This window comes from Lynx canadensis, chromosome B2, assembly GCF_007474595.2.
Source record: "Lynx canadensis isolate LIC74 chromosome B2, mLynCan4.pri.v2, whole genome shotgun sequence".
NCBI lineage: Eukaryota > Metazoa > Chordata > Mammalia > Carnivora > Felidae > Lynx > Lynx canadensis.
In genome coordinates, this window is record NC_044307.1 from 80268635 (window position 1) to 80281906 (window position 13272).

General features: G+C 37.1%; 1 protein-coding gene across 1 annotated transcript in view; it reads right to left on the reverse strand.

The window, feature by feature from the left end:
- RNGTT (RNA guanylyltransferase and 5'-phosphatase) overlaps window positions 1-13272 on the reverse strand; it is a 313848-nt gene that overhangs the window by 289249 nt on the left and 11327 nt on the right. The window contains exons 3-4 of the mRNA XM_030315956.2: window positions 9049-9152; window positions 8864-8952 (exon numbers count right to left, since the gene is read on the reverse strand). Coding sequence (XP_030171816.1) covers window positions 8864-8952; window positions 9049-9152 — 193 coding nt within the window. The remainder of the gene's footprint in view (window positions 1-8863; window positions 8953-9048; window positions 9153-13272) is intronic.

Sequence of the window (13272 nt, forward strand, 5' to 3'; positions counted from 1 at the left end):
CTCTCTCTGTCTCTCAAAGATGAATAAACATAAAAAAAAAATTTTTTAATAAAAAATAAAAGCTTTAAAAAAAAAACGGCAGAACCTCCAATCTGAGGGGTGAATGACAATCAACACAGAGAAAAGATGTAAAAGGAGTCTCTGGTTTGTGACGTGGGTGACTAATTGGGCAGTGGTACCAGTGACTAGGTTAGAACAAGGCAATGAGTACAGCTGGTGGTGAGGAGTTTAAGGTCCTTTTGGGACCTACAAGTATTTGGAAATGATGGCAAAGAGCTTCGCAGAGAGGTGTGGCTAGAATTACAGATTAAAGAATAACCAATAAACCAATAATCGATAATCAATAGTCAACTATGGAAGGGGTTTATGGTATAGATAAGATCACTAAGAATGGGTATGTAAAATAAGAGAAGAAAATTAATGAGATCTGAGGAAAACCAACCTTTCAAGAATAAGTAAGGGGGGAAATCTACTTTAAAAAAAAAAAAAGACTAAGAATAAACCATCACAGGGTCAAGAAAACAAAAAGAACATGGGGTCATGTTCAACAAAAAAGAGGAAGTTTCAAGACATGTGTCCAACTGTGTAAATGCCACATAATGATAAGAACTAATAATCACTATTTGACTAAGAGTGCATTGGGGGGACTCCACATTGCAATGGCATGAATGGGAAAATATGGATTCAAATCAATCTTTCAAAAAATCAGCTGGGAAGTGGAAGGGGAAGGGTTTTCTTGAGGGGATGAGGTATCATTTAACATTAGAGACTTAGATATGTTTACAGGCTAAGAAGGACCTGCTTAAATCACAGAGGTTGACAATAATAGATAACAAAGATACAACTGAAATGAAGTTTCTGAAGAAAAGGGATTAAAAACAGAGATCAACCTTGAACAGAAAAAGACAGCCCTTAGAAATAAATGACTGTAATCATGAAACTCTACAAAGTCCATCATCTCCATTGCTTTTTAAGAAAAGGGATTTCAATGGGGCGCCTGGGTGGCTCAGTCGGTTAAGCGTCCGACTTCAACTCAGGTCACGATCTCGCGGTCTGTGAGTTCGAGCCCCACGTCAGGCTCTGGGCTGATGGCTCAGAGCCTGGAGCCTGCTTCCGATTCTTTGTCTCCCTCTCTCTCTGTCCCTCCCCCGTTCATGCTCTGTCTCTCTCTGTCTCAAAAATAAATAAACGTTAAAAAAAAAAAAAAAAAGAAAAGGGGTTTCAAAAGTTACACAAAGTTAGCTGTACAGACTTTTCTGCCCAACATGAACCTAACCTAACATGTACATTTTCTTTCTACTTCATATTTTAGACCAAAGTAAGCAAAAAATATTCTAACTTTAAATCTGTTTCTCACCTAAACCACTGTTTTTGCATCTAATTTTTACTCTAGCAACATAAAATATTTTTATGAATAGAAAATGAAAGGAAAATTGGCGATGACATAAGTCATGAAATATAATTTTAAAAAGTACCATGGCTTTTAATATTCAAGATTCTTTGTTATGCAAACACATGAAGTTTTAGTCTTATTATACTTCAAAACATTAATAAATGACTTGAGTTTTTATTTTTTTTTAAGTTTGACAACTTTTTTTTCATATTTATTCATTTTTGAAGACAGAGAGAGACAGAGTGCAAGTGGGGAGGGACAAAGAAAGAGAGAGAGACAGAATCCGAAGCCAGCTCCAGGCTCTGAGCTGTCAGCACACAGCCTGATGTGGGGCTCAAACTCAAGAACTGAGAGATCATGACCCAAGCCAAAGTCAGATGCTTAACCAACTGAGCCACCCAAATGACTTGCCCCAAAATGACTTGAGTTTTAAAGTAAGATAATATTATAAAAACCTTCACCAAAGCAAATCTCTACGGAAAAATTTGGAAGATTATATATTTGATATAAAAAAATTCCATTAATTAAGTAGTATACTACAAGTTTAGAATGATAGATCTTCAGTGTTAAAAAAAAACATTTTTTTTTTCAGTTTTCCTCAGTTCATTATGAGAATGGGTCCACCTAGTGGCAAGTAAAGCAGAGTTCATATCTTAAGATTGGTTCACTATTAACGATTTCAAGTCAACTTATTCAAATTTGTTTTCATTTTCTAGGTAAGCTAATACAATGAAATAAATTTATATGACATGTCAAAAAATATTAACACTAACGTATGTATTACGGGAAAACCACAGTTCTTTAAAAATCAAATCAAGAAATAATCTCCCCAGCAAAAGGAGAGAAAGATGAGCTGTAACAATAGAAACATACATCCTGGATAAATAAATACAAATTAGGAAAGAAGGGGTGAGTTATAAAGGGCAAGTGGCAACCTACCTTTTTAAATAAAGCCTGATTTCAATATGCACAATTTCCTTTCTATCTCACTAGTCAGATAAATTAATTTTTAAGATCAAAAAACTTATCTGATCAATCTAAATCAGTGCTTCTTCCCAGAGGACATCTGGCAATGTCAGGAGACATTTTAATGGTCACAACTGGTAGAGTGCCACTAGCATCCAGTGGGTAGAGGCCAGGGATGCTGTTAAACCTACTACAAAGCACAAGAGAGCCTCCCAAAATAAAGAATTATCCACTCCAAAATGCCAGTAGCACTGAGGTTGAAACACCCTGATCTAAGTGAGCAACAAAGAGGAAAAGGAAACAAACAGTTATTAAGAACTTACTATGTACCATCTTAAATATCTTTTTTTTTTTTTAACGTTTTATTTTTGAGACAGAGAGAGACAGAGCATGAACGGGGGAGGGTCAGAGAGAGGGAGACACAGAATCTGAAACAGGCTCCAGGCTCAGAGCTGTCAGCACAGAGCGCGACGCGGGGCTCAAACTCATGGACCGCAAGATCATGACCTGAGCCGAAGTTGGCCGCTTAACCGACTGAGCCACCCAGACACCCCTTAAATATCTTTATTAAACCACAAGTTTTTGGCCAAAATAAATGTATTCTACTCATGAAAATACACATTCACAAATCTGTTACAATATTTATAACTGGAAATACCTAATTATAGGCATTATGTATCTATTATATATAATCAACCATTTAAGAAATCAGCTGTTTCCCTTTTAACACAAAACAGATTTTTTAGATTTCTCCAGTCCACAAAATTCTTACTGTCAGAATTATTTCTGTACATGCAAACAAATATGTACATGCAAACAAATGCATTATAGTTCCATAATCCCTTATTTGTAACTTTAATTTCATTAAAAAGCTCTAAAAAAAATTAAGGTTTTTGGTAAATCATTTTGGAGACAAAACCTGACCTGAACTGATGTGACATTACTTATAGTCTATTTTTCCCACTTAGCATCAATAGAATATTCATACATTTAACTGCAGAAATGTTAACGTGTTTAATTATGGAATGGTCTCTAACACCAAGAATATCTCTAAATACTATGTTCTAAATAGGAACCACTAAAAGGAACCAATCTCCTTAGAGAAATAACTGATTCCAGGTCTGGGAAATATCATGTGCCAGAAAACAAGGAAACCATCAAAGACTAATGGATGATAACAAAAGAATACAGAAACCAACTTGAAAGGGCTCCCATTGCCCTAGGATGGAGCAATGCAGACATTAAGAATAATGTAGTTCAGTTAGCCGAGCATCTGACTTCAGCTCAGATCACCATCTTCCAGTTCGTTAATTTGAGCCTCACATCGGGCTCTCTGCTGTCAGAGTACAGCCCACTTCAGATCCTCGGTCTCCCTCCCTCCCTCCCTCCCTCCTTTCCTCCTTCCCTCCCTCTTTCTCTCTCTGCCCCTCCCCCACTCATGCTCACTCTCGCTCTCTAAAATAAAACATTAGGGGCGCCTGGGTGGCGCAGTCGGTTAAGCGTCCGACTTCAGCCAGGTCACGATCTCGCGGTCCGTGAGTTCGAGCCCCGCATCAGGCTCTGGGCTGATGGCTCGGAGCCTGGAGCCTGTTTCCGATTCTGTGTCTCCCTCTCTCTCCCCCTCCTCCATTCATGCTCTGTCTCTCTCTGTCCCAAAAATAAATAAAAACGTTAAAAAAATTAAAAAAAAAAAAAATTAAACAAAAAAGAATATTGACTGCAACTGATTTAAATATATCAACTATATAAAAATTATCTCAACAATACAAATGGATAATTTATTACAAGGTTCAACTTGTTTTCCTAAACCTGAGAGAGTTAATCTTTCTGGAACTATGACATCTGTTTCCAGATGTTAACACATTGCCCTCCTTTGAATTCTTTAAGTACAGTTAGCATTTACCCCTATGATAGCTTCTCTCAAATGCAGAAACAGTTGTCACTCAGATAAAAGCCTCAATACTCTTTTAGGCTATATCTTCTGGTTGTGCACCTAAATATAGGTGTATATATGTGTACTCATTACATATATTTTTGTCAATGTGTAAATATATACACACATATCACAGTACTGTATGTCATATATTTCCATGTTATTGTTCTCCTGTTAAATAACAGTTCCATAGTGTATGACATAAATGCCTGCTTTTATCAGATATGTAAGCTGTTCTCAGTTTTTATTACAAATGAAGCTGTGATGGAGGAACCTGTGGCTCAGTCAGTTGGGCATTCAACTTCAGCTCAGGTCACGATCTCACAGTTCAGGAGCTCAAGCCCCACATCAGGCTCGCTGCTGTCAGCGCAGAGCCTGCTTCAGATTCTCTGTCCCCCCTCTCTCTGCCCCTCCCCTGTTTACGCTCTCTCAAAAATAAGTAAAACATTTTTTAAAAATTAAAGGGGCACCTGGGTGGTTCAGTGAGGAGCCCTGCATGGGACTCTGGGCTGACAGTCCAGAGCCTGGAGCCTGCTTCGGTTTTTGTGTCTCCCTGTCTCTCTGCTTCACCCCGACTCATGCTGTCCCTCTATCTCTCAAAAATAAACAAACATTAATAAAAAAAATTTTTTTTAGTTAAGAAAAAAAACAAAGCTGTGATGAAATTCCTTTCACATAAATTTTTATGTCCATCTCTACTTCCTTAAAATGAATTCTTAGATGTAGTCTTGATGAGTCAAAAGTATCTAAACGCTTTTAAAGATCTTGAGAAATCCCACCAAATTGTCTCTACAGAGAAGCAGTATCAATTAACACTCTAATTAACCATGTATAAGTGCATCCAATGTATCCAATCCTTGACATTAAAATTTTTTAAATCTTTGCCAATGTAACAGCAGACGGTAACAACATATATTTTGTTTTGTAGCTTTTGTTAACAAATAAAAAAATTTTTTCATGTTTCTTGGCTATTTATATTTCATTTTTTGTAAGTTGCATTTCAATTGTTTTCCATATTTTTCCATTGAAGAATGACTCTTTTGCCCATTGGATTATAAAATCTCTTTGTACATATTTTTTATCTGTCATACGCTTGAAATATTTTTTCAAACTTATCAAATAATCTTTTTGCTCTGTTTCCGTTCTGTTTGGTAGTACAGGAATTCTTTTTCATTTTCATGAGTTAATCTAGAAAACAGGGTAGCAACTAACTAGAGATTTGAACTTTGAAGTCAAAAACTGGATTAAAAACCTGGCTTAAATATTTACTAGATGTGTGACCATGGGCAAGCTACTTAATTTCGCTGAGACTTACTAGTTTCCTTATCTCTAAAATGGGGATACCACCACATACTACATAGTTGTTATAAGGATTACATTCATTCACTTCATTCATTCATTTAAAGTTTCCCATCATGTCTGCCAGGCAAAGAATAAACATTCATTTATAGCAGCAGTTACTATTATTACTAATAAATGACACACTTTAATTCTTGACAGCAGCTCTCAAATTTAAGTGTGCATTAAAAAAATCACCTAGGGGCGCCTGGGTGGCGCAGTCGGTTAAGCGTCCAACTTCAGCCAGGTCACGATCTCGCGGTCCGTGAGTTCGAGCCCCGCGTCGGGCTCTGGGCTGATGGCTCAGAGCCTGGAGCCTGTTTCCCATTCTGTGTCTCCCTCTCTCTCTGCCCCTCCCCCGTTCATGCTCTGTCTCTCTCTGTCCCAAAAATAAATAAACGTTGAAAAAAAAAAAAAATCACCTAGGGGGCACCTGGATGGCTCAGTCGGTTGAGTGTCCAACTTTGGCTCAGGTCATGATCTCATGGCTTGCAGGTTTGAGTCAGGCTGTACTGACAGCTTAGAGCCTGGAGCCTACTTCAGATTCTGTGTCCCTCTCTCGCTCTGCCCCTCCCTCGCTCATTCTCTCTCTCTCTCTCTCTCTCTCTCTCTCTCTCTCTCAAGAATTAAAAAAAAAAAAAAAAAAAAAAAAAAAAAAAAGAACAACTGGATTCCTAGGCTTCAGCCCCAGAGTTTTTGATTATGTAGGTCCAGGATGAGGCTCTAAAACTACTTTTTAAACAAACATTTCTAATAAACATCCTCAGGTAATTCTGATGCACACAGTCCACGCACACTCCTAAAAAAATATTTATGGATTCTCCCTTTGATGATATACTTGGAATATCCTACCTTACTCTGGAAATAAATAAATGCTGACCTGTATTTTCTCCTATCTTCTTACAAGTCCTTTTAAAAGTATTTAATTCATCTAAAATATATGTTATTATATACTGGGCTAATTTTCTCAACACCATTTGTTGAATAATCACACCTTCCCCCTATGATTTAAAAAACATCTCCTCGGGGCGCCTGGGTGGCTCAGTCGGTTAGGCGGCCGACTTCAGCCCAGGTCATGATCTCGCGGTCCGTGAGTTTGAGCCCCGCGTCGGGTGCTGACAGCTCAGAGCCTGGAGCCTGTTTCAGATTCTGTGTCTCCCTCTCTCTGACCCTCCCCCGTTCATGCTTTGTCTCTCTCTGTCTCAAAAATAAATAAACGCTAAAAAAAAAAAAAAAAAAAAACCATCTCCTCTACCACCAGGGAACTTCTATAGTTTCCACTGCTTTACCCTATGCTTTAATAACTGGGGACAATCCCCTCATTACTTTTGTTTCTCAAAATTTTCTTGCTCATAATATTGCCTGTTTGATTTGCCAAACAAGTTTTCTCCATGCTCAATGTATGTTGTCTTCCATGGCAACAGTAAATTTTACAAACAGAAAAAATTCATAGTAATTCTTCCAAAGTCTCTCTGGGATTAGAATTACATTAAAAATTGGAATTAGCGGAGACAAATGTCTATTTCTTCAGGTCTTTTAATATCCAGGTATATTTCCTTCATAAAGACCTCCTACACTTCTTAATAACTTTATTCTTTGGTATCTCATACTTCCATTACAGAAAAGAGAAGTGGTTTAGAGTGAACTTACAACTCAGATTGCTTAGGATATGATATAAGCTGTAACCATTACTAGCTGTGTGAATGACCTTGAGCAAGTCACTTAATCTTTCCAAGCCTGTTTCTCATCATAAAATGGAGGTGACAATAATGCCTACTCAATAGGATTACTGTGAAAAGAAAATGAGATAATGTATGTAAAATGGTTTACAGGGTGACCAGCAGAAAATAAATGTTCAATAAATGTTAACCACTATTACTAATAAGACCTTTCTCTAATTTTATTTTTAAAAATGTTTATTTCTGAGAGAGAAAGAGAACACACAAGCGAGGGAGGGGCAGGGAGAGAGACGGAGACAGAGGAGTGAAGCAGGCTCCACGCTGAGAGGACAGAGCCCAATGCAGGGCTTGAATTCATGAACCATGAGATCATGACCTGAGCCAACGTCAGATCCTTCACCAACTGAGCCACCTGGATGCCCCTCTAATTTTACTTCCTATTTGCTGTTTATTTGCAAGAAAGTTGATGCTTTCTTATTTATCTGTGTCCAAATATACCCCCTGAACTTTCTTACCAGTCCTAGTAGTTTTTCAGTTAATACCCTGAATAGAGAAAATACTAGCTGCTTACGACTTCAAAAAGGAGAAATCAAAAAGAAAATATATTAACAACAAAAAAGTTTTAAAATATTACTTGAAGATTAAAAGGCAAATGAATTGGAAAAATTTTCCAATAGAACATATACAAAGTTAATTTATGGCATTTAGATATCAGGAGATAAAATTATTCAATAAGCTGTGCTAAAACAAAGAATTGGTTATACAGAAAATATTTAAATTAGATCAATTCAGACCATATGACAATATAAATACCAGAAAGAACAAAGACTCAAAGCTAAAAATCAAACCTTAAAAATTCTAGAAGCCATTCCTAGTAGTACTGTTTAAAACAGGGGGGGGGAGAAAAACTGAAAATAAGCCAAATGTCATTTTAAGTAACTGTCTTTTTTTTTCTTATTTAATACATTTGTTTATTGCCTGCCTGCCACCTCCCCTCCCCTTTTCCACCCCCCCACACTAAAATATAAGCTCCAGAAGAGCAGAGACTTTCTTTTCTTCACTAATATGTTCCAAGAGCCTACATCTTGCAAAGAGTAGCAAACAATAAATATCTGCTGAAATGACTGTCCATCAACAGAATGGATAAATGGTAGTGTATTCATGATGGCATGTTATACGGCAGCAAAAATGAACCGCAGTTACATACATCATCATGGATTAGTCTCAGAAATACAATACTGAATGGGAAAAGAAAGTTTCACAATACACAGTATAAAATGCAATCTTATAAAAAGCAACTATGTAGTGTTTAAGGGAAACTTTCCCAAAAGTATACCCGAAGAGGGGCACTTAGGGTTTTATCTTGAAAAATATAAAAATTACAAAAATGTATTTCATAGTTTACAAAAGTTAGTCTATTACTTTAATAAATACTTCCTAGTGATTACTTAAAAAAGAAAACAAAAAAACTTCCATATCACCTCACCTGCAAAAAAGAAAATGGAAACTCAATCACAAAATAAAATATTCAAACAGTGGTAAAGCCAAACATACCTATAAGTTCAGGTGGGTTTCTTTCATTAAACCGCTCACACAGACGAATAAATGTCTCGGTATTCTCAGTTGTAGGGCACTCACCATGTCTAGTAATATGGAAACATTTTTTTTTTTTTGAAAAAGAAGAAATTGAAATTTCAGCAAAAGGTTTCAATATTATACAAACTTAATACATGACTTACCCTTTACACTGAAGTTTTATATATTTGATTCCTTCTTTTTCTATGTCATTTCTGTCATAGAACCTTGAAGTGTTTGTCAGGTCCACTAACAAGCCCATTTTAACCTTAAAAGAAAAGAAAAGAAAACAAAAAGGGCAGATTTACTAGTAACTGAATTTGTTCCAAAACAAACTGACAATACTGGCAATACTCCAGTTTCATCCATCTATATTGAGGGAGATTTTAGTTCTGCCAGCGAACTACTGACAACAAAAGCATCACTCACTTAAGTCTTATTCAAGGCACTAGAACTTAGCAGGCACTAAATGAAATAAATTAACCCCCAAACTAACAATGGAACAAGAACATAAACAAAACCTACTCCATTTCAACATCATAAAAGTCTACCTAAAAAAAAAAAAACCAACGTGGATATCATTTTCTGCATCTCCCACTCCACCTATGATTTATTAGATAAGATGATAAAACAGGAAAGGCCTCCATCTAAAAGGTACCCCACTCAAGCTGCAGGCACACATCAACCCAGCATTCCAAGCAGCTATCACAACATCACATGCTAGGCAGTTAAATGCTAAAGTGAGTACTAGATAAGGCAAAAAGTGTGTACAGTCAAAATTCTCTTGTAAATCCCTTAAATAATCAATGAAGAACAGGGCTCATGGCCATAATTGTGCAATTCACTGAAGACTTAATCCCATCTCTCAGCAGTTTTTCTTCCTGCATTGGAACAAAAATCATTATTTCTTCTGTTCAGCACTAAGTTGGCTTATGATCAGGAGCCAACTGGTTTAAAAAATAATTAACAACTAGAATCAGATTCAGACTAGTAAGATAGTCTCACTAAGAAATGCACACCTGAGGAGCGCCTAGGTGGCTTCAGCTCAGGTCATGATCTTGAGATCCGTGGGTCTGAGCCCTGCGTCGGGCTCTGTGCTGACAGCTCAGAGCCTGGAGCCTGCTTCTAATTCTGTGTCTCCCTCTCTCTCTGCCCATACCCTGCTCATGCTCTGTCTCTCTCACTCTCAAAAAATGAATAAATGTTAAAAAAAAATTTTTTTTTTTGAAAAGAAATGCACACCTGAACTGAGCCAAGTAAAAGAAGAGTTAATTCATACATCTTCCACCTCATTCTGAAGTATATACTCTCTGGGAAGAATGGCAAGAGAAATAATCCATACTTCTTAAACTGTGATTTTTCTCACTTTCATTGCTATTGCTTTTATTGAGTACCTATTATTGGATGTGCCTAAAGGACACAGGAATACATAATTTGACTCCATTATTAGAGAGCAAAAAAATGGCAAAAACGTTTATATTTCATATACAACAAAACTGACAAAACTGTGTGTTTTTAAAATATTAGCTACCATAATGTACTCCACTGATGTCTCCAGATTCCTTAGTTCAAATGCAGATGAGAGATAGGTCTACCCATCAGATGAGCTCTTACTTATAGAAGTGTATTTTTGATGGCAATTTCTACAATCTGCCCCACCTGGGCCTACTACTCTTCCCACATACCTTCTGCAGTGATCTTAATTCCTTCAGAGGACATGTATTGTCAAACACAAATATTTAGAGCTTATTAATACAGCTGCTCAGTGAGTGAGAATTAGAACCCGTGTTGTGTGTCTACAGGTCCAAAATAACAAATGGATGAAACGTCATGATAAGCAAGAAAATATGAGTTTTCTAAATACACAGGAATAGTTTAGCCAGGGAAACTGAGAAACTGTACTATAGGACTTAATTGCCCAGAACCCCATATATATGTACATGTGTGTATGTGATATGTCTGTGTGGATAACATATTTGTGTGTGAATCTGTTTGCATACACATACATACATACATATATTACATATACATATTTATTTTTCATAATAATCCCAATCCATGAAGTAAGCATATTAACAGTATCTTATCTCATAGAATTCTTGTGAGATTTAAATGAAGTCCTTCCTCCGTGCCAAACACTATTCTACATGCTTTCTATGCACTAATTTTATTACTTTATTTACAGATGAGGAAACTGAAAACAGGAAGAGATACATAACTTGCCCACAAAGTTGTAAGGGGCAAACTGGAAATCAAAGCCAGGCTATGTGGCTTCTAAACTCAAACTATAATTTTCAATATGATTACTGATAATGAAAATAAAAATTAAAAGTTTACAAGCTAAAATAAAAAAATATTAACATATAAAGACTCAAGAAAACTACACCAAGAAAAGGGATAAGTAAGAGGTTTTCAAATCTAAATGGCAATTTTTCTAACTCATGATAGAAGCCTTGCACATAATGCAGGGCACCTGGGTAGCTCAGTCGGTTAAGCATCTTCAGTTCAGTTCATGATCTCAGTTTCTTGAGTTCGAGCCCCACATCAGGCTCTCTGCTGTCAGCACAGCACCTGCTTTGAATCCTCTCTCTTTCTCAAATATACAAAAAAAAAAAAAAAAAAGACTTGCACATAATGGGTACTAATATTTGCTGAATGTACTAGAATGGAAGAGTACAAAGATTAGTATTAAAGGCTGAATTATGTCCCCTGAAAAGATATGTCCAAGTCCTAACTCCTAGAACCTGTGAAGGTGACCTTATTTGGAAACAGGGCTATAGGATCATTACAAATACACTCAAGTTAAGATGCGGTCATACTGGATTAGAGTGTCTTTAAAAGACAGAAATTTGGACAGACACACACAGGAAGAATGGTAACAAGAGAGACAACCCACAGAGCTCACGCTAAGGAATGCCAAGGATCACAGGCAATCACGAGAAGCTAGGAGAAAAGGACGGAAAAGACACTCCCTCCAAGCCTCCAGAAGGAGCAAAACCTTAATTTAGAATTTCTGGTGTCCAGAACTGTGAGAGAATAAATGTTTTAAACCACCCAGTTTGTGGTAATTTGTTACAGAAGTCCTAGGAAACTCATCAGCATTATGTCCGAATAATGTAAAAATTATAATGTTTCATTTAGAAAAATAGTTTGGCACTTATTGTAAAACTAGCCATGCACTCAGCAATCATACTCTTGAGTATTTATTCCAGGAAAACAAAAATTACTGTTCACACAAACACCTGTGCATGAATGTTCACAAGAGCTTTATGTGCAATACCCCACACCTGGAAATAATTCAAATTGGTTAAATGGTTACTTAACCACTCAATGGGAGAGGAGTTAAATAAACCTGATGATACATCCATACAACTGACTACTACTCAACAATAAAAAGGAACAAACTTTTTTTTTATATAATTTATTGTCAAGTTAACTAACATACAGCGTATACAGTGCAAATTCCCATGATTCATCACTTACATACAACAGACAGTGCTCATCCCAACAAGTGCCCTCCTTAATGCCCATCACCCATTTACCTCCCCCTACCCCCACCTACCTCCCCCTTCAGCAACCCTCAGTTTGTTCTCTGTATTTAAGAGTCTCTTATGGTTTGCCTCCCTCTCAATTTGGAACTATTTTTTCCCCTTCCCTTCCCCCATGGTCCTCTGTTAAGCTTCTCAAATTCCACATATGAATGATAACATATCTTATCTTTCTCTGACTGACTTATTTCACTTAGCATAATACCCTCCAGTTCCATCCATGCTATTGCAAATGGCAAGATTTCATTCTTTCTCATTGCCAGGTAGTATTCCATTGTATATATAAAACCACATCTTCTTTACCCATTCATCAGTTGATGGATATTTGTGCTCTTTCCATAATTTGGCTATTGTTGATAGCGCCACTGTAAACACTGGGGTACATGTGCACCCCTATGAATCAGCACTCCTGTATATTTTGGATAAATTCCTAGCAGTGCTATTGCTAGGTCACAGGGTAATTCTATTTTTAATTTTTTTAAGGAACCTCCACAGTTTTCCAGAGCAGCTACATCAGTTTGCATTCTCACCAACAGTGCAAGAAGGTTCCCGTTTCTCCACATCCGTGCCAACATCTGTTGTTTCCTGAGTTGTTAATTTTAGCCACTTTGACCAGTGTGAGGTGGTATCTCAATGTAGTTTTTTTGTTGTTTTTTCTAAATGTTTATTCATTTGGGGGCAGAGAGACAGGAAGACAGAATCTGAAGCAGGCTCCAGGCTCCCAGCTGTGAGCACAGAGTCTGACTTAGGGCTTGAACTCATGAACCGGGAGATCATGACCTGAGCGAAAGTCGGACACTTAACCAACTGAGCCACCCAGGAGCCCCTCAATGTGGTTTT